At 42.0% G+C, this 22,331-nt stretch overlaps 1 protein-coding gene across 2 annotated transcripts in view; it reads left to right on the top strand.

Moving 5' to 3' along the window:
• The window catches only part of lnx2a (ligand of numb-protein X 2a), a 132,686-nt gene that overhangs the window by 84,069 nt on the left and 26,286 nt on the right, over nt 1-22,331 (top strand). For both annotated transcript variants that reach the window (XM_078222845.1, XM_078222846.1), the window contains 4 exons: nt 9,430-9,671; nt 14,497-14,631; nt 19,914-20,113; nt 21,538-21,903. In XM_078222845.1, coding sequence (XP_078078971.1) covers nt 9,430-9,671; nt 14,497-14,631; nt 19,914-20,113; nt 21,538-21,903 — 943 coding nt within the window. The remainder of the gene's footprint in view (nt 1-9,429; nt 9,672-14,496; nt 14,632-19,913; nt 20,114-21,537; nt 21,904-22,331) is intronic.

Genomic DNA, 22,331 nt, shown 5'->3' with positions numbered 1-22,331 from the left:
AGCGTGCTGGGTAGGAAGGTCAGCAAGACAGTGAGGTGGCCAGTTGGAATTGTTTCTCATGAGAATGCAATGACAAGTGCTTTAATGGGCCCTTTAGAGAATGCCAAATGAGGCACTGAGAAGCTTAAAGCTAATTTAGGAGGGAGCCAAGCCGTGATGGAAGAGTAGTAGAACGAAGGTTCGGATAGGGATTTGGGAAGGCAGGGTACCGAAGAGAGGAGAAATGAAAGGAGGTAAAACAACAGGAGAGAAAGTTCCAGGAGGGATAGAGAAAAAGAAGTAGAAGGAGAGGGGAAAATATAAAGTGGAAATGAAGTGATGGTCTTAGGTCTGGAGTGGTAGCCAAAGTGTACATACAAATGGACAGGAAAATCCTAAACCATATTATTCAGTACAGTTAGTTTACTCAGTCATTTGCACTTCATTCACTACATACGTATCACCTCTAACTGGTATCTGGTTGCAACTTGCATTATTTAGTACTCACCACAGTAACCAGTGTTGAATAAATAACAAAGATATTGTTGGAGTCCAATGACCTTGTATGAGTATTTAAATAAAACTAGTGACACAGCATGTCGTTTTATTTAGTTACTGAGTAGTGATTTGCTGTAGCTTTGTTTCATAATAATGGTATTTCGCTGACCAATGCATGCAGTGGGAAAATCGCATTAGTACCTGCATGCTCACTGTAAGCAGTGGCAAATGTACTCTTACTTATATGGATATCTTATGTATTTTAAACATTTTTAGTGCTTATTAATAAAATGTTTAGATGAAAATAACTGGATTGCTCTACTTGGTCACTGAACAGTTCTCAAAGCTAATTAAATGTATGCATAAAGTACATTTGTATTGGCACAAAGACTTGATGTATTTTGTTTTAAGTTCCCTACCTTAGTTTAAATCTTATATTGCTGCCCTATTTCCTCTTTTTGGCATGACTGGTGGGAAAATAAAGTTGCTGATGATTGAGAATTCTTTAAAAAAAGCCTGTTCTTTTTTTAGGTGGTGTTACTCTCCATGTAGCATTGCAAAACAATAGAAAGGCATGCATGACTATTGCTCTTTTTTTGAACCCTGACATTGCAAGATAACAAAGTTTCCTTGTTAGTTGACAACTGTGGCACTTGCATGAAGTGCCTGCATCTAAAAGCAGAATCTATTGGCAGCTGCTTTTCTCACTGTAAATTCAATCGGCCAGCAGAGGAAGCAGCTGCATCCAACACAATTGGAGGTTCCACAAAGGCACAAGTGATTGACAGTGAAGCAGCAAACCTGTTTGAACTAATGAGTTCTCTGTTCCGATTGCCAACAGACATGAGTTTTAAGTCCATTGTTGGTGTTGGTAAGGATGTCCTGAAGTCCAGACTGCTGACTTACATGGTAATTGTTAATGCTATGTGAGAGGAGGATGCCGGGCGGGGGTGGGGGGGAAGGAGTGAGGAAAAAGCTCAAGTAACTGGATCCAGTTAACAGATTGAGATACAGGAAACAGCTCTTACCACAGTCATGGCATTGAATTAAATGTCAATGTTGAGGAGTTAATAACTAAACCAGATATCCTGACTTCCCTCTTGCACTTAAGCAGGATGAACAGTTTGTGGACAAATGTGCTATTGGCAGGAAGCAAACAGCAATGGCAAAGTATTTTACAAAATTCCTGAAATTTATGTTGCACAAGTTCCTTGATGCTTAAGAGTTGATAACATGCATTTCAAATTGTTTTATGTGTGAGGACATTCATAAAGTTTCTGTTGTGTTTTGAAGAACCATTTTATTAAAATAATTTCATCTGCACTATTGGGTTATTAAAATTTTGGACTGCTCTTCTAGGCCTTAAAAGGAAAGTCGCAAATCTTACTCCACCACAAATGTCCCCTTATTCTCTCCTGCAGGACACTCCCAAAATCACTGCACTTCACACCTTCTGGTGCTGTCTGCGAGGCTCTGATTTCCAAATTTTGATTCACTGACCAGCTAACACCTTCTGCACGTTTCAGAATGGCAGTTGGCCAGCTGCAGGTCAGGAGCTAAAATACCTTAAGCCTATCGCCTAGGCCTGCCTGTGCACTTTGCATTCATCCCTGCAACCTGAAATCTGTTGGGTTTAAAATAAATATGTACAAAAGCTCTGCACATTTGAAATGATAAAACTGATTCAATCCAGCAACCGAATTATAGACTTTCACAATGGAGCATGTTTAATTTGAATTGTAAAGATATACAATTCTGCTGCTGGATTGAGAGAAGGGCCAGAATTTTCCAGCTGTTCATGTCCTGTCGCTGCTGCAAGCAAGGACGAAGAATTTGGCGTTCAGCCATATCTCCGTCCATTGCAGCGGGGCCAGAAAATCCCACCGGTGTGAACGGCTGGAAAATTCTGCCTAAGTTTGGTGCAGGTTATGCATAACTTCTCTAATGTTCAATTCTATCCCTCTAGAAATAAAATCTAGTGCTTGGTTTGCTTTTTTCTGGCGTTACTAACCTGCAGTGCAACTTTGTGATTGATGTGTTTGTACTTTGAGATCCATTTGCTCCTCTACTCCATCTAGACTTTCACTTTCCAAGTAATAAATGACCCCCTTATTCATTCTACCAGAATGTACCATCTCACATTTATTTGCTTCTTATTTACCCATTCTGCAAGTTTATTAAGGCTATTCTGTAACTTGCTGCAGTCCTTTTTGGTATTGACTATCCCCCTAAATTTGATGCCGTACAAATTTAAAAATTATGTTTTTGATTCCTAAATCCAAATCATTAATGCAAATTGTGAACAGCAGTGCACTAATCCTTGTGGAATGCCATTCCAACCTTCTGTCACTCTGAATAAATACAATTTACTCCCATTCTCTGGACAGAATTTTACGTCGGTATGGGGATCTTGCCTGTTCACTGAAGAACCAGCAGGAGCCCTGCATCTCCTCCATTGGGGAAAAACCTGCCAGAATTAAAGGCCAGCACAGGCCTTTGCTGGGATTTAAAACACCAGGGTAGAAATCTGCTGGCAAATCCGAGGCCAGCAGCTCTCCATTGCCCGTCAGCACCACCAGCAGCAGTAGCTGCTGCTAGTAATGCTTTCACCAGAGGCTGTGGATCAACAAGGATGTGGAGATGCCGGCGTTGGACTGGGGTAAACAAAGATCATGAATTCCCACTCACCTGAAGAAGGGGCTTAAGGCTCCAAAAGCTTGTGGCTTTTGCTACCAAATAAACCTGTTGAACTTTAACCTGGTGTTGTTAAACTTCTTACTGGATCAACAAGGACCCAGGCCACAAATGAGCGAGGATGGGATGGGGGCACTGTGAGGGGGTTTCTGCATGGGCTGGGAAAAAACATAAGAACTAGGAGCAGGAGTAGGCCATCTGGCCCCTTGAGCCTGCTCCGCCATTCAATAAGATCATGGCTGATCTTTTTATGGACTCAGCTCCATTTACCCGCCTGCTCACCATAACCCTTAATTCCTTTATTGTTCAAAAATTTATCTATCCTTGACTTAAAAACATTCAATGAGGTAGCCTCAACTGCTTCGCTGGGCAGGGAAATCCACAGATTCACTTTCCCCTTGTGTGAAGAAGTTCCTCCTCAACTCAGTCTTAAATCTGCTTCCCCTTATTTTGAGGCTATGCCCCCTAGTTCTAGTTTCACCCGCCAGTGGAAACAACTTCCCTGCTTCTATCTTATCTATTCCCTTCATAGTCTTATATGTTTCTATAAGATCACCCCTCGTTCTTCTGAATTCCAATGAATATAGCCCCAGTCTACTCAGTCTCTCCTCATAAGCCAATCCTCTCAACTCTGGAATCAACCTAGTGAATCTGCTCTGCACCCCCTCCAGTGCCAGTATATCCTTTCTCAAGTAAGGAAACCAAAGCTGTACACAATACTCCAGGTGTGGCCTCACCAGCACCTTATACAGCTGCACCATAACCTCGCTGTTTTTAAACTCCATCCCTCTCGCAATAAAGGACAAAATTCCATTTGCCTTCTTAATTACCTGCTGCACCTGCAAACCAACTCCTTGAGCACAAGGACACCCAGGTCCCTCTGCACAGCAGTATGCTGCAGTTTTTTACTATTTAAATAATAGTCCATTTTGCTGTTATTCCTACCAAAATGGATGACCTCACATTTACCAACATTGTACTCCATCTGCCAGACCCTCGCCCACTCACTTCGACTATCTATTTCCCTTTGCAGACTTTCAGCATCCTCTGCCACCCATCTTAGTGTCATCTGTGAATTTTGACACACTACACTTGGTCCCCAACTCCAAATCATCTATGTAAATCGTAAACAATTGCCAACACTGATCCCTGAGGCACACCACTAGTCACTGATCGCCAACCAGAAAAACACCCATTTACCCCCACTCTTTGCTTTCTGTTCGTTAACCAATCCTCTATCCATGCTAGTACATTACCCGCAACACCGTGCACCTTTATCGTATGTAGCAGTCTTTGGTGTGACACTTTGTCACAGTGCCACCCAGGCGGCACGGTAGCACAGTGGTTAGCACAGCTGCTTCACAGCTCCAGGGACCTGGGTTCGATTCCCGGCTTGGGTCACTGTCTGTGTGGAGTTTGCACATTCTCCCCGTGTCAGCGTGGGTTTCCTCTGGGTCCTCCGGTTTCCTCCCACAGTCCAAAGATGTGCGGGTTAGGTTGATTGGCCATGCTAAAAAAAAATAGGTGCATAGGTTAGAGGGATTAGTTGGGTAAATATGTAGGGATATGGGAGTAGGGCCTGGGTGGGATTGTGGTCGGTGCAGACTCGATGCGCCCAATGGCCTCTCTCTGTACTGTAGGGTTTCTCTGATTTCTCTGACTTCTGGAAATCCAGATACACCACATCCACAGGTTCCCCATTGTCCACTGCACATGTAATGTTCTCAAAGAATTCCACCAAATTAGTCAAACATGACCTTCCCTTCATGCACCCATGCTGTGTCTTACCAATGGGACAATTTATATCCAGATGTCTCGCTATTTCTTCCTTGATGATAGATTCAAACATTTTCCCTACTAAAGAAGTTAAGCTAACCGGCCTATAGTTACCTCCCTTTTGTCTACTTCCTTTTTTAAACAGTGGCGTCACATTTGCTGTTTTCCAATCTGCGGGAACCACCCCAGAGTCCAGTGAATTTTGGTTAATTACCACTAGTGCATTTGCTATTTCTCCCGCCATCTCTTTTAGTACCCTGGGATGCATTCCATCAGGGCCAGGAGACTTGTCTACCTTTAGCCCCATTAACTTGCCCAACACTACCTCTTTTGTGATAATAGTTTCTAGTTCTCACCTGCCATAGCATTCCTGTCATCAATTTTTAGCATGTTATTTGTGTCTTCCGCTGTGAAGACCGACACAAAATACCTGTTCAATGCCTCAGCCATTTTCTCATTTCCAGTTATTACATCCCCCTTCTCATCCTCTAAAGGACCAATGTTTACTTTAGCCACTCATTTTTGTTTCATATATTTGTAGAAAGTTTTGCTATCTGTTTTTATATTCTGAGCAAGTTTACTCTCATAATCCATCTTACTTTTCTTCATAGCTTTTTTGTGGCTTTCTGCTAACCTTTAAAGATTTCCCAATCCTCTAGGTTCCCACTAATCTTTGCCACTTTATGCATTTTCTTTCAATTTGATACCCTCCTTTATTTCCTTAGATATCCATGGCTGATTATCTCTTTTTCTACAGTCCTTCCTTATCACTGGTACATTCATTAATCTACTTTGGGGCACCTTTACCAAGGTCTTTTGAATATCCAGAGAAATTGGACTGGATTTTGTTGGGCCTAATGGAGTGGGTAAGATAGTGAGTGGGCATGGAGAATTATGCGGGTGGCGAGTAAATGTAAACCAGGCTTGTCCAAATTTTTTCGTGTGAAGGGCCATATTTCCATTTTTTGTCCTCAAGGGGCCAATGAGCAAATTTCAGAAAGATAAAGTTTGGAAAATATTAAACTGCATTTCAAAATAAAGTTGAGGTATGAAGAAAAGAAACAAGTTGCTGAGCAAAAGTAAAACAATGTCAGAGCAATTTAATTGATAATTTAAAAAATAGTAATTAATTAATATGACCATTAGAATGTGAGATTGGCCAGAGCATGGCCCAGCAGTCTCTCGCTCTCTCTCACCGACTCCCCCCATGAAAATTTATTTCTTCTCAGCAAATTCACCACTGCTGGTGTCTGCTGCTCCTCCAATCAGGGACTGTTTCTCTCCCACCTTTGCGACTGAGTGAGCCTTACAGCAGCAAATGCAGGAGAGAAACAGTCTCCAATTGGAGGAGCAGTTCCTTGCAGAATCATTCAACTTCTAATTTAGTTGCCTTACAGGTATTTTAAACAGTGGTTCTAGGCAGCACCGTGGACCATGACTTGACAAGCCTATTGTAAATGATTAAGACAGTAACAGCAAGGTAACAAAACTGTGAACTCACCCTTTACTGACGCAAAGCTCATTGATATGCTAAGTGCATTCAACGTGATTTAATCCTGCCACCCCGATTTGATGAAACTTGCACATGTCTCTTGAGTCTTCCCAGTGATAGCTGGCCACTTGCACGTAGCTTCCTTGACTCAATGGCTTTCTTGACTCCTTTAGATGTCCAGGAGGCTGAGTCACAGGGCACTGGATTGATCTTGGAGATGTTTCCTGTGTGTTAAAACCTGCTGAGCTGACATTGAGAGATGGAGCCTCCGGCAGGAAATTCCAAATCCAGACGTACTGAGTCTGAAATTTAGAGGACAACCCATAACTGAGATACAGAGGAGTCATCCCTGAAAGTGACATTACACATCTGAGTCCCTAAGGTAGGACTCTTGTGAGGCTGTCTGCAAAGAAAGGGAGAGGTAGTGGCAGCACGGGGAGTCATCCACCCTGTCCTGCTTCATTCCCTGGAGGGAATGTGCTGGCTGGACTGTGACATCTCAGAGCTGTTGATGCCTCTGAATGATCTTGTGCAACAGCGAAAGAATCTTCTGCCTGGACTTTGGACTGTATTTTGTGCACCAGAAATTCAGATGCTGGAGATTTAAATTGCAGAGCTTAAAGCCTGTAAGATGGTTTCCAACTCTAACACAAGGCATCCAGCCCTTTAAACATGGCACCAGATCCTGCATGGTCATCAGGTGGTGTGGGTTTCCTGGCCCCGCCTCGTGATTCGGCAGCAAGCCTGCATAACCTGCTCATGCTTTCTGCCGTGTAATTGGGCTCAGCTAACCACCAGGGACCCAGACCAGATCCCCAACAATTTCACAGACTCTTCCATCTACTGCATGCAAGCTATGTTTCATAAACCGCTCCTTGTTAGCTCCCCAAAAAATTCAATGAAATTGGTCAAGCAAGATTTTCCCTCTTGAAATCCACGCTATTTGTTGTTATTTTATATTTATTTACGTTCTACTTTATCCTTTAGTAGTATTTCCATTTCTCAGTTGACGTTAAGCTGACTGGATTATTATTCACTTGGCATGTTCTGCCCCCTTTCTTAAATGTAGGAATTACATTAACTATTAACCAGTCTTCTGATACTACACCATGTTCGAACAAATGCCTCTGCTATCTCTTCCTGGATTATTTTAAAATACATGGGCCAGGATTTTTAGGATAGTAGGCCTATCCACCCGAAGAGTTGGTGGCGAATGTGTCGCTGTTCATATTGGTTGCTCTGCAGCTATTTAATACTCCCAAGAAGTGTTAATTGTCTGGAGGCAGGACTTAACTTCTCCAGTTGGGAGAAGTGCTGCCTGAGAGAGCTGCCAGCCAATCAGACTGGTGGTGCCTGCAGCTGCAGTGGACAGGACTCGGACTATAAACAGTCCCCAGAGTCTACTTCCCGGGAGTCCAGCATAACGTAAGTACATGGGGTCTCGATGCAGGAAGCGGATATGAACCCTGGGGGTTGGACCAAGAGGAGTTGGGGATGTTGGTGGAGAGAACACCACAAGGGACAGACCTTGTAGGCCTGGTGCAACTGCCCACTGTTGAAGGGAAACTGTGGATGGTGGCCTCTCCTGCTTCTCTGCCTGAGGCCTGAGCATAGTCACTTTCTGGGTTTCACTTCAATGCCTGAACTCCTCCTATCAGCCTGAGAATTGATGCCAGGCAGGAAACAGCCCTCAAATTGTCGTTAATTGTCTACTCATCTGCCTCATTTGGGGGAAAGGTGGCTAGATTAGCATGTGACTCACCTGTCCCACAATAAGGTTACAGAAGAGTAACTACTGGGCGGCACGGTAGCAGTGGTTAGCACTGCTGCTTCACAGCTCCAGGGACCTGGGTTCGAATCCCGGCTCGGGTCGCTGTCTGTGTGGAGTTTGCACATTCTCCCTGTGTCTGCGTGGGTTTCCTCCGGGTGCTCCTCCTCCCACAGTCCAAAGATGTGCAGGCTAGGTTGATTGGCCATTCTAAATTGCCCCTTAGTGTCCCCGGATGCATAGGTTAGAGGGGTTAGTGGGTAAATATGTAGGGATATGTGGATAGGGCCTGGGTGGGATTGTGGTTGGTGCAGACTTGATGGGCCAAATGGCCTTTTTCTGCACTGTAGGATTCTATGATTCTATAAGAATCAGGGTGGGGAGGAGCCTCATGGAGAGGCCATCTGAGGAATTTTATAGCCCCCTATCCCATTTGCAAACCCGCCAGCAGGGGTATGTAAAATTCTGCAAATGGATACAATCCATCCAGAACAGGGGTTTTATCCTATTTTAGTTTACAAAATATTTCCCCTTTTTATTTTGTATACACTTATCTCATTGCTGTCACTGACAGCATTTCCTGTGGCCAATGGCCTGTCTCAAGACACAGGGTACTCTAGCTTCCTGCATTTCCTACATTTGGTACTTTTTTTGAACTGGGTTCCAAAGTGACTTAGCTATGCCTCCATTTTAAGCTGTTTCACATCTTAAAATCCTGTGGTAGTGCACAATTTCATGCAAATCAATATACATGCTCATAATCGAGGGCAATGATCTGGCAAATACATGCACAGTCAACACAGTACAGATCGAACAGCCCTCTTCTCACACCACACCTCTTTGGGTTGGATGTATGCTGAATCAAATCTAGGTTATCATCTTTTAACTTCCTTCCTCAATGCCTGAAATAACCTTCCAGATAAATTAATGGAGGTCAAAAGTCCTAGAATCAATCAACTGGTAATTTGGTGCCATGGTGGAGAGACCCTCAGTTCTTATGGAAAAGTGGGCTGATTGGACTAATTTGTACTTGGTTTTATTGCACATTTGCCATTAAAATTAAATGTTCTCAACTTTATAATTTCTAAATACTACTGATTGCTCTGTACTTTACATTTTGTCTTTCTCCCTGAAATCACTGAAATTAAGAATTCTGTGGTTTTCAAAATTTTCCATCTTTCAAAACAGGCTGAAATATATTTGATTCTGTTCTCCTTTTTAGGTGTCCTGGAGCATCAAACCACAGAGCTGCTTTAGAGCTACAGGGGACTTGCAGATTACAAACTGAGACCAGAAGTGATAGGTCCACTGTGGCAGGGCAACCATTGCATGCACCATCAGATACAGACCAATTGCAGATCGAAACGACAACTGTGGGATACAGCGTTGCTTCAGCAACGCCTGTCTGTGTAGATGAACATGGCCTAGACAATCCTGCCTTTGAAGGAAGCACAGAGGAAAACAGTGAGTATTTGAAGGTGCCAAGTTGTTGCAGATTTGAACTGACAATTACTGCAATTCTGGTTAACCTAGAACCACATTGTTACATTAATTTTATATTATTTTTATTATTTTAAGATTAAAAAGCTGATGAGCTTTCTGCCCTGATTTCTGAATATATGAAAACTATATTCAATAGAGTTTTGATCGCATTTAAATGGCAATTCACTGCTCCACCTAAATAACAAAGTAAGTTATATCTCAAAGTTTTTATTTTGAAGCCTAGCTTTGCAAAGGCTGAAATTTTACTTGCACCAAATTATCCATGTAAATGATACTTCTTGATATTTCTGATCTGGGTAACTCTTCAAAATTGCATTGGCCCATCATTTGCACTATGAGTTTTTAGTGTAGCGTATAAAACAATTTTGACATCAACACTGGGAATTTCCTTAGGATTTCTCCAAATTGACAGCGTAACTTCAGAGGAATATCAATGAAAATCCCATTTGTGTGTCCACTTGAGGTTTCTGCTAAAGTTACAATGGTCGATCTGGAGAACTCACAAAAAAATTCTTGCCACAAATGTTCAGCCATAGCTGTAACCTTCGTTACAGTCCCCATAAAGACCAATAACCTTTAAAAAGAGAAATCCAGACTTCCAAATGGAACAACAAGATTTCACGTTTTAAGACATCGACTGTAACTAAATAAGAGCTTGTGGTTTATAGGCTAACATATATTAGCATGGATAGAGAATTGGTTAGCTAACAGGAAGCAGAGAATAGGGATAAATGGGCCATATTCAAGTTAGCAAGCTGTAACTAGTGGAGTGCCACAGGGGTTAGTGCTGAGGCCTCAACTATTTGCAATGTATATTAATGACTTGGATGGAGGGACCAAATATTCTGTTGCTAAATTTGCTGATGACACAAAGATAGATAGGAGAGTAGGTTTTGAGGAGCACATAACTCTGCAAAGGGATATAGATAGGTTAAGTGAGTGGGCAAAAATTTGGCAGATGGAATATAAGGCACTGGATACTGCAAAGGTTTAAAGTTTAACCTATGGACCCTGCCAATATTCCGACAATAGTACTGAAGACTTGTGCTCCAGAATTTGCTGCACCCCCAGCCAAACTGTTCCAGTACAGCTACATCACTGGCACCTACCCAGCAATGTGGAAAGATGCACATTTATGCCCCGTGCAGGGGACAAATCCAACCCGGTCAATTACCACCCCATCAGTCTACTCTCAATCATCAGTAAAGTGATGGAAGTGGTCATCCACGGTGCTATCAAGCAGCACTTATTCAGTAATAACCTGCTCACGGACACTCAGTTTGGGTTCTGTCAGGGTCACTTAGCTCCTGACCTCAGTACAACTTTGGTTCAAACATCGACAAAAGAGCTGAACCCAAGAGGTGAGGTGAGAGTGACTACCCTTGACATCCAGACAGCATTTGACTATGGCATCAAAGAGCCCGAGCAAAATTGGAGTCAATGGAAATTGGAGGAAACCTCTCCACTGGTTGGAGTCATACCAAGCACAGAGAAAGATGGTTGTGGTTGTTGGAAGTCAATCACCTCTGTGGAACATGGCTGAATTTGCAGGCTCAGCTGGCCCTCCCTTCTATGCGTTGCAGATGACATTGTTCAATGTAACTCTCAGCAGGGATAATTGAAATATTGTAGGTAAACTCAAAGCCCTGCAAGTCAACACCCTGAGATAGACACACAAGTACAGTATTGACACTGCTCTTTAGAGCCCTTTTTTTTCTTTGACTGACTGTTCCTACCACACCCAGGGCGATAGGCTTTTCCCTCCATACCCTTGACCCCACTCACCACCGACTCACCCTCACTGGCCTCTTTCATACAAGCGAAGGTTTACCAGACTGATTCCTGGGATGGCAGGACTAACGTATGAGGAGAGATTGAGTCAGTTACGATTATATTCACTGGAGTTCAGAAGAATGAGGGGGGAAATCTCCTAAAAACCTATAAAGTTCTAACAACTAGATAGGGTAGATGCAGGAAGGATGTTGCCAATGGTGAGGGAGCCCAATATAAATGTCCTGTTACTACCTCTTTGATTAGGAGTTCTAGCTGGGAACATGATGAAATTGGTCTTAACGGCAACCTTGTAAACAGGGTCCAAGCCATTTGCTCACCATGCAATTTTGATGCTGAAATAGGACTCATCAAAGGAATTGTGCGGGCTAGCCTGGTCAGATCATTTCGTGCTGTATTTCACACTAACTCCTGAAAGGGCCTAAGGCCATCACCTTTGACCCTGAAAAGTGCCCAGTCTACCTCCGATTACTCTGAAAGGGCAAAAATTTGAGCAACAGGTGAAGCGAGTTGGTTCTCACTGCCATGCAATAACAACACAAGTGGTATTCGCCACCAACAGGATTCTGCTGTTCAGTCACAAAGACTTTCTGCCTATCTCACACACGATTAGTTTGGTATATGAATTTCCGTGCCAGTGTGATGCTAGGTACATAAGCCAGAAGAATGGAGGATTGTATTATGCAGCATAATCTAGCCACTGTTAGCCATGGGCAAGGTACAGACCATACCAACCAGTCCATGCTTGCAAAACTCAAAACAGTGTTCAACATTAAATGTTATCCCACAATTGAACAACATTTGCTAAATAATCCTTGCCAAGAATTATAGTGACAACCAATTTAAAATTGTCAGTTGGGATTGCAGTGTGGTGTATTTGCATGTACAGGAAACTACGTATATGAAGACAGAGACCTGTTCTTCGCAGACAGAACCAACATTTAGACACATTGGGCCCAATTTTGCCATCGCATTGTGCCTGTTTTCGAGCGCAAAAACTTGGTAAAGTCGGGTGTGAGGTGAGTAGCGCAATCCGCAGCCGCCTCTGCGCCAGTTTCCCCTTTACCAACGCCCAGAAACGGCCGCAATTGTGGGGTGGGGGGGAGGTGGGTCTGCTGCCACTCTGCCTGAGATCAGTGGGGGGGAAGTGGGGTCCACTGCCACTCTGCTTGAGATCGGTGGGGGAGGATGGGCCCGCGATCGATCTGGATGGCAGGGGTGTGGGGGGGATAAGGGGGTCAGTAATATTGTGGGGGTAGGGCAATGTTTGTGGGTGCCAAGGGAAGGCATTATCCGGCCTGGGAGGGATGTGGCAGGGGAGCAGCATTCTATCTTTTTTGTTCTGAGCGTGCGCCAATCGGAGCTGCAGGGTTTTGGGCGTGTAAAGCCCTGCCCATAGGCTTGTGCAGCGCGATTTGGAATCGCTCATATTTTTGCAGGTAGAGTGTGTATGGGGGCACCTGAGAATGGGTCTAAAAGTCGGATCTGAAACACTCCCAGTTTCAAGTCCGCCCAGCGGAATCAAAATGGTAAAATAGAACCCATTGTGCCTGTTTCAGCTAAACAAAATAATTGACACCATTAGCTGACTCATTTCTCAGGGCAAAGCCTTGACCAATCAGGGTCAAGCTGCCTGGTTTAAATGTTTGGCAGTTATCAGTTAGTCACCATTAATTGGTGCATTCTCCATGGTACCACCTCTACCAATCAGAGTCCTCTTACCAACAAATCTGAATTCTCTTCTCATACAATGTAAATTGGTGTTTTCCGCTTATTTTGGTATTTTTGCCAAAAAGTGTCCTGATGAGTGCAAGATGAAAAGCTTTGACATGTCTCTTATTTTCAACAATACTGATCATTTGCAGTATTTAGCTTTTTCATAAACTTGTCTTGTATTTCTTTGAGTTTCAATAGTTATGAAGGGCATTCTAATGAATGTGTTTAAAACAATATTGATTCGATAAGGCATATACAGCAAAATTATTTTGTGTGATGAGGTAATAATGATCACGAAGACAGATGGCTGAATTTTACTGGCACCCGGGAGTGGGTGTAAGCTAGGAAAATCAGAGGGAGTAACGTTGATTCAGACATGGTTCTGCCTTCATTTTACTAATGCTCGGACCAGAAGCAGATGGACTGCCCAAGTCCTTGGGATGGGCAACTAATTTATGTATTTGAAGGCCCAATTAGAACCATTTAAAGTGGGTTTTTAAAAAGCTGATTGCAAATGTCGACCCCTGCCAGTGAGGAGACCACCAGCTAAATGGAACAGCAGCCCAGGTGGAAGGTTTTATGAAACTACTGAGGGGCCATAAGCAGTGAAGGCACTCCCCTCAGCCCAAACTATTTGCCAAGAATTGTTTTCCCTGTAGCACTCAGCCCTTTAATTATTTAAAAATTTGTCTTCATATACCTGTTTTCGGTTCCAGTTCAGCTGCCTGCCTCAGCAGTGGCCAACTTCTTCGGTGGCCCTGACAAGGTTGCCGGCTCTCTGGGCCAGCAGCTTTTGGGCATAGGTTTCCTTTTTTAATAGGGTCTCCGGCCCAGTGGTGGTCATGTAATTGGCTGCCACCTGTAATATGCGGCCATGAGTCCTGACACCCCTGATGAACGGTAGCTCCAGCTGCAGAATCCATGTCACCTCTGAGATGTCCAAGCCTATGCTTAAAATTAGAGCTAGGCTATTTACTGTAAAATTGGGAAGCTGTTTTACAGAAGGGTCTTAGAAATCTAGCAGAACAGAATTGAGGAACTAAATGGCTTATTTTTGTTCCTCTGTTGATTATGTAACCAGGACTGATCTCCAAACTGTCAAAAGTAAGGAAAGTAAACAGGCTTACAAAAGCCTAATGTTGTTATGATATAACATGGAGTAATTACTTTTGATTCTGATCAGTCAAAGTATTTATTTAAATTATGTTAGATTTAAGTTAGAAATTATTTACAGTGGTATGGACTTGTTTCTTAAGTGAATATGTTTCTGAACCTTCAGGTATTCATCCTATGGATATTCAACCAAATCGCCCTAAACGACAGCTGACAAATTCCAATATTTATCTTCACCGAGCAAACAGCACTGCAAGCTGGGATCTCCATGATGAACTCCAGAGTCCAACCACAGAGGAAGGTGATCTTACCCTTTCAACTTTTTTGCAATTTATTTGCATTTGGGAATTCAAACAAAGCAAAGTATTACACAATTAATGGGAGAATGCTGCAAGGTGTAGAAGAAATGAAGGAGCTTGGAATGAATGTCCACAGATCCCTGAAGATAGCAAGACAGACAGAAAATGGCTGCTATAAAACATAACCAGATCTTCAATGATTGATAATCATCAGAAATGGTTCAGTGCTAAGTTAATGGTGAAATATCTAGCAAAAGGCTCAGAGCCTGGACAAGTCTAACTTGTAGTTAAATCAATTCTTATCATAATATGTAATCAAGTATGTAACCCTTTCAGTACTAGGGATTTTAGTCCATTGTACCTGCACCAGCTCTCTGAATGAGCAATCCATGGAGTGTCATTTCCCCACCTTCTTCTTGTAACCCTGTACATACTTCCTTTTCAGATAAGTTTGATTGCCATTTCAGTGACTCAATTGAACCTATCTCCAGTATATTCTTAGACAGTGACTTCCAAATCTTAACTACTTAGAAAAATATTTCCTCATGTCACTTTCTTCCTATCTACTATGTCCTGACCCTTCATGATTTTGATACCACAATCAAATCTCCTCTCAGCTTTCTCTTCACAGTCCCAACTTTTCCGATATATCTTCATAACTAAAGTTCCTCATTCCTGCAACCATTCTCATGAATTTTACCTGCCATTTCTCCAACCTTCACATCTCACCTAGAGCATGGCACCCAGAACTGGTTGCAGCACTCCAGTTGAGGCCAAACTGGTGTCTCATACAAGTTCAACATAATCTCTTTGCTCCTACACTTGATGCACTTATTAATAAAGCCTGTGATACTGTGTGCTTTAACTGCTCTCTCAGTCTGTCCTGCCACCTTCAATGACTTATGCACACATGCACTAAGGTCCTTCTGCTCCCCTAGCCCCTTTAGAGTTGTGCCCTTTATTTTATATTGTCTGTCCATGTTATTCAAACATAATATCATAAGAACATAAGAAATAGAAGCAGGAGTAGGCCATCTGGCCCCTCAAGCCTGCTCCGCCATTCAATAAGATCATGGCTGATCTGATGGTGGGTTCAGTTCCACTTACCCGCCCGCTCCCCATAACTCTTAATTCCCTTATTGGCTAAAAACCTATCTATCTGTGACTTAAACACATTTAATGAGGTAGCCTCTACCGCTTCATTGGGCATAGAATTCCAAAGATTCACTACCCTCTGGGAGAAGAAGTTCCTCCTCAGCTCTGTTCTAAATTGACTCCCCCGTATTTTAAGGCTATGCCCCCTAGTTCTTGTTTCCATTGTAAGTGGAAACAATCTCGATGTTTCTACCCTGTCTAGCCCCTTCATTATCTTATATGTCTCTATAAGATCTCCCCTCAATCTTCTAAACTCCAAAGAGTACAGGCCCAGTCTGCTGAATCTCTCCTCATAAGCCAACCCCCTCATCTCTGGAATCAACCTAGTGAACCTTCTCTGCACCCCTTCCAAAGCCAATACATCCTTTCTTAAATAAGGGGACCAAAACTGTACACAGTACTCTAGGTGCGGCCTCATCAGCACCTTGTACAGTTGCAGCATGACCTCCCTGCTTCTATACTCCATCCCTCTCGCGATAAAGGCCAACATTCCATTTGCCGCCTTGACCACCTGCTGCACCTGCAAACTGTGTTTTTGTGATTCATGCACAAGGACCCCCAGGTCCCCCTGCACAGTAGCATGTTGTAATTTTTCACCGTTTAAATAATAGTCCCTTTTCCTATTATTCCTTCCAAAGTGGATAACCTCACACTTACCAACGTTATACTCCATCTGCCAGATCCTTGCCCACTCACTTAACCTATCCAAATCTCTCTGCAGACTCTGTGTCTTCCACGCAATTTGCTTTCCCACCCATCTTAGTGTCATCCGCAAACTTTGTTACCCTACACTCAGTCCCCTCCTCCAGATCATCTATGTATATGGTAAATAGTTGAGGCCCCAGCACGGATCCCTGCGGCACGCCACTAGTCACAGATTGCCAACCAGAAAAGCTCCCATTTATACCTACTCTCTGTTTTCTGTTAGATAGCCAATCTTCAATCCACGCTTACACTTTACCCCCAACTCCGTGCACCTTTATCTTTTGCAGTAACCTTTTGTGAGGCACCTTATCGAAAGCCTTCTGGAAATCCAAATACAACACATCCACCGGTTCCCCCCTGTCAACCGCACTCGTCACCTCCTCAAAAAACTCCAGTAAATTAGTCAAACGTGACTTTCCCTTCATGAATCCATGCTGCGTCTGCTTGATTGAACCATTCTTATCCAGGTGTCCTGCTATTTCTTCCTTTATGATAGATTCCAGCATTTTCCCAACTGCGGATGTTAAGCTAACCGGCCTGTAATTACCTGCCTTTTGTCTGCCTCCTTTTTTAAACAGTGGCGTTACATTAGCTGTTTTCCACTCAGCTGGCACCTCCCCATAGTCCAGTGAATTTTGATAGATTACAACTAATGCATTTGCTATTGCCTCTGCCATTTCTTTTAGTACCCTGGGATGCATTCCATCTGGACCAGGGGACTTGTCTACCTTTAGTCCCATTAGCCTACCCAGCACTACCTTTTTAGTAATTAACTACCAAATTTGTAGTAACTACCAAATTCATCTCCTCATATTTTTCCACATTGAATTTACTCTGCCACTTGTCCACCCATTCCACCACCTGGTCTACGTCCTTTCTAACTTCTACATTATCATCCACACAGTTCATAATGCTTCCAAGTTTTGTATCATGCGCAAAGTTTGAAATTGTGCCCGGTACATCAAGGTCTAGGTCAGTGATGAACAACATAGACAAGTGAGAGGGCCACATGAGTGGCCCTTCTTCATCTGAGTGAGCCACAAGTTTCAAATCAGGCATGTGCACTAACCATGACCCCATTAATAAGATTAAATACATTTAATTAATGTCAAATATTTCATAACGAGTTACAGAACTGTCATCAACTTCAAATGAAAAAAACAAAAGAAATACTACACTTGAGTACCTAGAATTTGCAGGGTGTACCTGTTGAACCATAGCACCATTTTAATTGCACAAAAAGGGAGCACATGGCTCTCATAGTCATAGTTGTGTGCTATCAGCAGGCAGCTCACTTCAGGTGCCCTTGCTTATCACTTTAATAATACCAGGTGGAAACCGGAGGAATCTGGCAACCCTACAACAGCCAACAAAATATCCCATAGGTCACATTCAGAACGTTGATGGGCCACATGTTACACACTACTGGCCTAGGTCATTAATGTATATCACTGAGAACAAGGATCCCAGCGCAGACCCCTGGGAAACTCCACTACAAATTCTCCTCCAGCCCAAAAAGCATCCATTAATCACTATTCTCTTGTGTCCTGTTACTCAGCCAATTTTGTATCCATGTTGCTACTGTTCCTTTTATTTTGACAAGTTTAACTTTGCTTGTCTGTTGTACAGCACTGAATGAAAGAAGCAAGATGTTTCACTCTTTCCTGCTGCACTCCCCCTCCCACACCTTCGTCACCATACAATCTCCTCTCAACAGGCATTACTTGCTGGCTGTGTGCTAAGGTTTACTGATCTTTCTGCTGCATGGAACTGCTGAGCTTTAATGAAGTGGCCATTTTGCACTTGCAGCTCACAAGAAAAACGTTAATGAAATCTGAAAATATTGGCCCAGATTTTGCGGTTGTAATGACACAAAGCTGTCAGTGTTTGCTGTTACTCTTCTGAAACCGACAGTAACTTCTGGAGTCTGGTCACATGAAGTTAAGTGTATAAATCCAGAAGTCAGTAATTCTTTGCGTCCCTGAAGGCATGCTGTTGATGTCCCCACTGCAATCTAGTGAAAATCGCTGAACAGAGGAGAGATGCCCTTTTTAGCTATTAATCTCACAATAACTCCTGAATAGTCTTGATGTACATGAAAAACTTCCATTTTATTTGTGTAATGTTAAATTTCTCCTTTAAAATAAATGCGTTAAAATATATTTTAAAGTATTATTTTAATTTCTCCCTTAATCCCATGTGCATGTCTCAAAAATTTATTTTGCTCTCCAAAATTATAATTAAAAGTGACAAATTCAAATTCTTTTAACTTCTTGATTTGCTGTGTGAGAGAATACTTCAATGTGATTGGCTACTTATCCTGCTTGCTGACATTGCTGCTAGATGCCTGCAGATCCCTTGACTAAAGGTGTTTTAAAGTTTATTTATTAGTCACAAGTAAGGCTTACGTTAACACTGCAATGAAGTTACTGTGAAATTCCCCTAGTCGCCACACTCCAGCGCCTGTTCAGGTCAATGCACCTAACCAGCATGTCTTTTAGACTGTGGGAGGAAACCGGAGCACCCGGAGGAAGACACACACACGGGGAGAATGTGCAAACTCCACACAGACAGTGATCCAAGCCGGGAATCAAACCCGGGTCCCTGGCACCGTGAGGCAGCAGTGCTAACCACTGTGCCACCGTGACTTGATGCCAGTTTCAAACTGACATTGGTAACAGCCACAGTGATCACTAAATCATTGTGGGCTGCTTTCTTCAGGTCAGCACAAGCGCAGTGACTTTGATCCTGATCACAAAATCTGGCCTGTTATACCTGAAAATGTTAACTTCCCAGTCTTGTCTAAATTTAATCCACATTATATCTACTATATCATATTGTGCCTTAGTTACTTCTACTATTAATTTCTCAATTTTCATTTAAGTACCTACCACTTAATTCTGATACTATTTTTCTGGTACCTTTTTTCCTTATTATTCCAAACTGGAATTTGTTTTGATTTTCCTTGGTCCTTTGAAAACAGTATTTAGATCTCTGACTATCTCATAAGTACTTCCTCTTCTAATGGTATTTTTGTCCTACTTATTTCACCGTAGCTTCTTCTATTCCAATAGCTTTATTAATCCTGCTCTCCCTCTTTAGTCTCAAACAGAATTCTTTATCTCGCACTCTTGCATGTGAGTATAGATTTTCTCCTTTGATAATTGATACCTTAACCTTCATTTCCTCCCCTTGGAAAAAAATCAGGCTTTTATGTACATTTCTGAACACCCTAAGAAGAGGAAGCAATTTGTGGAAAAACACAAACTGCCCACCATCTCAGAAAATGTGTTTTGTTATGTGACTGAACTATACGTGTATGAACATTTATATAATAAAAGTTTCTGAATTACTGATTGATAATGAATTGGAAATTTGTGTTAATGATTTAAGTGCACTTACGTGTATTTTTTTTTCATTGCAGCACGACCAAACCAACCTGGTCTGCCTGATGGAGAGATTACCAGTATTGAAATCCATAGGGCCAATCCCTATATGGAGCTTGGCCTGAGCATCGTAGGTGGAAATGAAACTCCTTTGATAAATATTGTAATTCAGGAAGTTTATCGAGATGGTATTGTTGCAAAAGATGGAAGGCTTCTTTCTGGTGACCAAATATTGCAGGTAATAAACTAAAAATCGTTTGTGTATCTAATTTGATTTGTTTCAAAATAACTAGGCTATATAAGATGCAGATAAATTGTTACATTATTGCTGTGTTTTGTAAAGTATACTTTCTCCACCCAAACTGTTCTCACCAATTCCTGGCTAAGTAAGTGAAAATAATTCCTTTGAATGTTTCTTGGAATGCTGGAACTATTCTTTCTCATTATGGTGAGCTGTCATTTTGAATATCTGGGCTTACCAGGGACCCACTCAGTTGGAAATTACTTTGTCAGCAAATTGTTACTTGAAGCAATAACTCAGATTAGACCCTTTCTGCAATTGAATAACATCAGGAGGTGAGAGACATCTGAATTATTAAATCTCCATAACTAGCAAGCTACAGAATTAATCTCATTCACATACTTATTTATAGATGCCGTACTTTGTCAAAAAATATGGTGTCCATTAAATCAATTTTTCTAAACTTGAATTGAAGATTATTTCACTAAACCTGAGGAAATCTGACCAAAAGAATTTTGTTCAAACAATATTGGCATTATAATGAAAACATGTCTAAGCTATAAGATCAAATGTGATATTTTAACATACAGAACAACTTTGAATCTCCAGCAATGATGCATTTGATTTTTAAGCATTACAGGACTGGTGGTTTATATGTGTGCCTCAGAGAGTATGTATACTATATAATTGTGCATTTGTTGAATTTGTTCTCATTTTCCTGTACACAAGATTTGGATCCAAAGGTCATTGTTAAAATGAAGAATCCAAGAGATAAATTTACAACTTTGTCTGCCATTAAACTGCTGTTGCAGATTGGTTGCCCATTAGAGAAAATACCTGACTTTTCTTGGACAACTAACACTGATATAGATATAGTTATTTTCTGTGCTACACAGTGGATAACTTCACACCTTGACACATTGCATACAATTAGCCATGTTCTTGCCCACTTACCCAACCTGCCTGTATCTCTTTGAAGTCTCTTTATATCTTCCTCATTGCTTACGTTCCCATCTAAAAGTTGGAGGATGTAGATTTGCTAATGTTTGGCTGATTGTCCACTCAATTGGCTGGATGGCTAGCATGTGGTTCAGAACAGTTTCAACAGTGCAGGTTCAATTCCCATTCTGGCTGAGGTTGTCTTGGGACCTGCCTCCTCCCTCTGTCCCTGGGAGTGGAAGGCAATGGCAAACCACCACTGACAAAAACTACCAAAAAAAGGGCTCAGGGCAAAGCATCAGCAGAAAATGAACCAAGGGTCTGCCTTTAGACTGTGCATATTTGACATGTGATGTCCTTGTATGGCTTCAGTCATACAATAAATGTCAGGAAATATATGTTTTGTGCCAATCATTCTATATTTTTTATGTCCTTTAATATAAAATACAGTGAGTGTTGCAGCCATTTCTATTTTATTTCAGGTGAATGGTGTTGATATCAGCAATGTACCTCACAACTATGCTAGGTCTGTGTTTTCACAACCCTGCTTTGCTCTACATCTCACTGTTCTAAGGGAGAGACGCTTTGGTCGAACAAATATCCACCCTGATAACAGCTGTATACGAGAAGATGGGTTTCATGTGACTTTGCTTAAAAGGGACTCTAGTGAGCAACTTGGTATTAAATTGGTTCGTAGAACAGATGAAGCAGGCATCTTCATACTGGACCTTCTGGAAGGTGGTTTGGCTGCTCAGGATGGAAGGCTGTGCAGCAATGATCAGGTGCTTGCCATAAATGGACATGACCTGAAGCATGGAACGCCCGAACATGCTGCACAAATTATACAGGTACATTTATTTTAGTGCATCAGTAATATTGGTATATAGTCAAATATTTGGCTCGAAATTGCATGTTAGCCTCCATGTTATAGTGCTACTTGTAGCTGTAGCTTGAAGAAATGTAACAATAAAACTTGAGAATAATTTTGTGTCATTGGAAGCTTTACAAAAATATCATTTAATTTCAAATTAGACAGAGTAATGACGTCATAAAGCAAAGCACAATGCAACTATTGTTTGAAGTTTTTAACCTTCACTTTTTCTTTTTAGCATAGCTCATCAAGCTGAGAGATATGAGTGCTAGTGGCTGGAATGCTGAATATCTAGCACTAAGTGCTAGACTCAAATTTCTATACCCAATTTCCCGACTCTACAAACCCAACTTGGGGGTCAGAACTGGAGTTTTGCTCAGGATGTGGGTGCATACTGGAGTCTGG

Source organism: Mustelus asterias, chromosome 10 (assembly GCF_964213995.1).
Source record: "Mustelus asterias chromosome 10, sMusAst1.hap1.1, whole genome shotgun sequence".
Lineage (NCBI taxonomy): Eukaryota > Metazoa > Chordata > Chondrichthyes > Carcharhiniformes > Triakidae > Mustelus > Mustelus asterias.
This window is presented reverse-complemented; position numbering and strand designations above follow the sequence as displayed.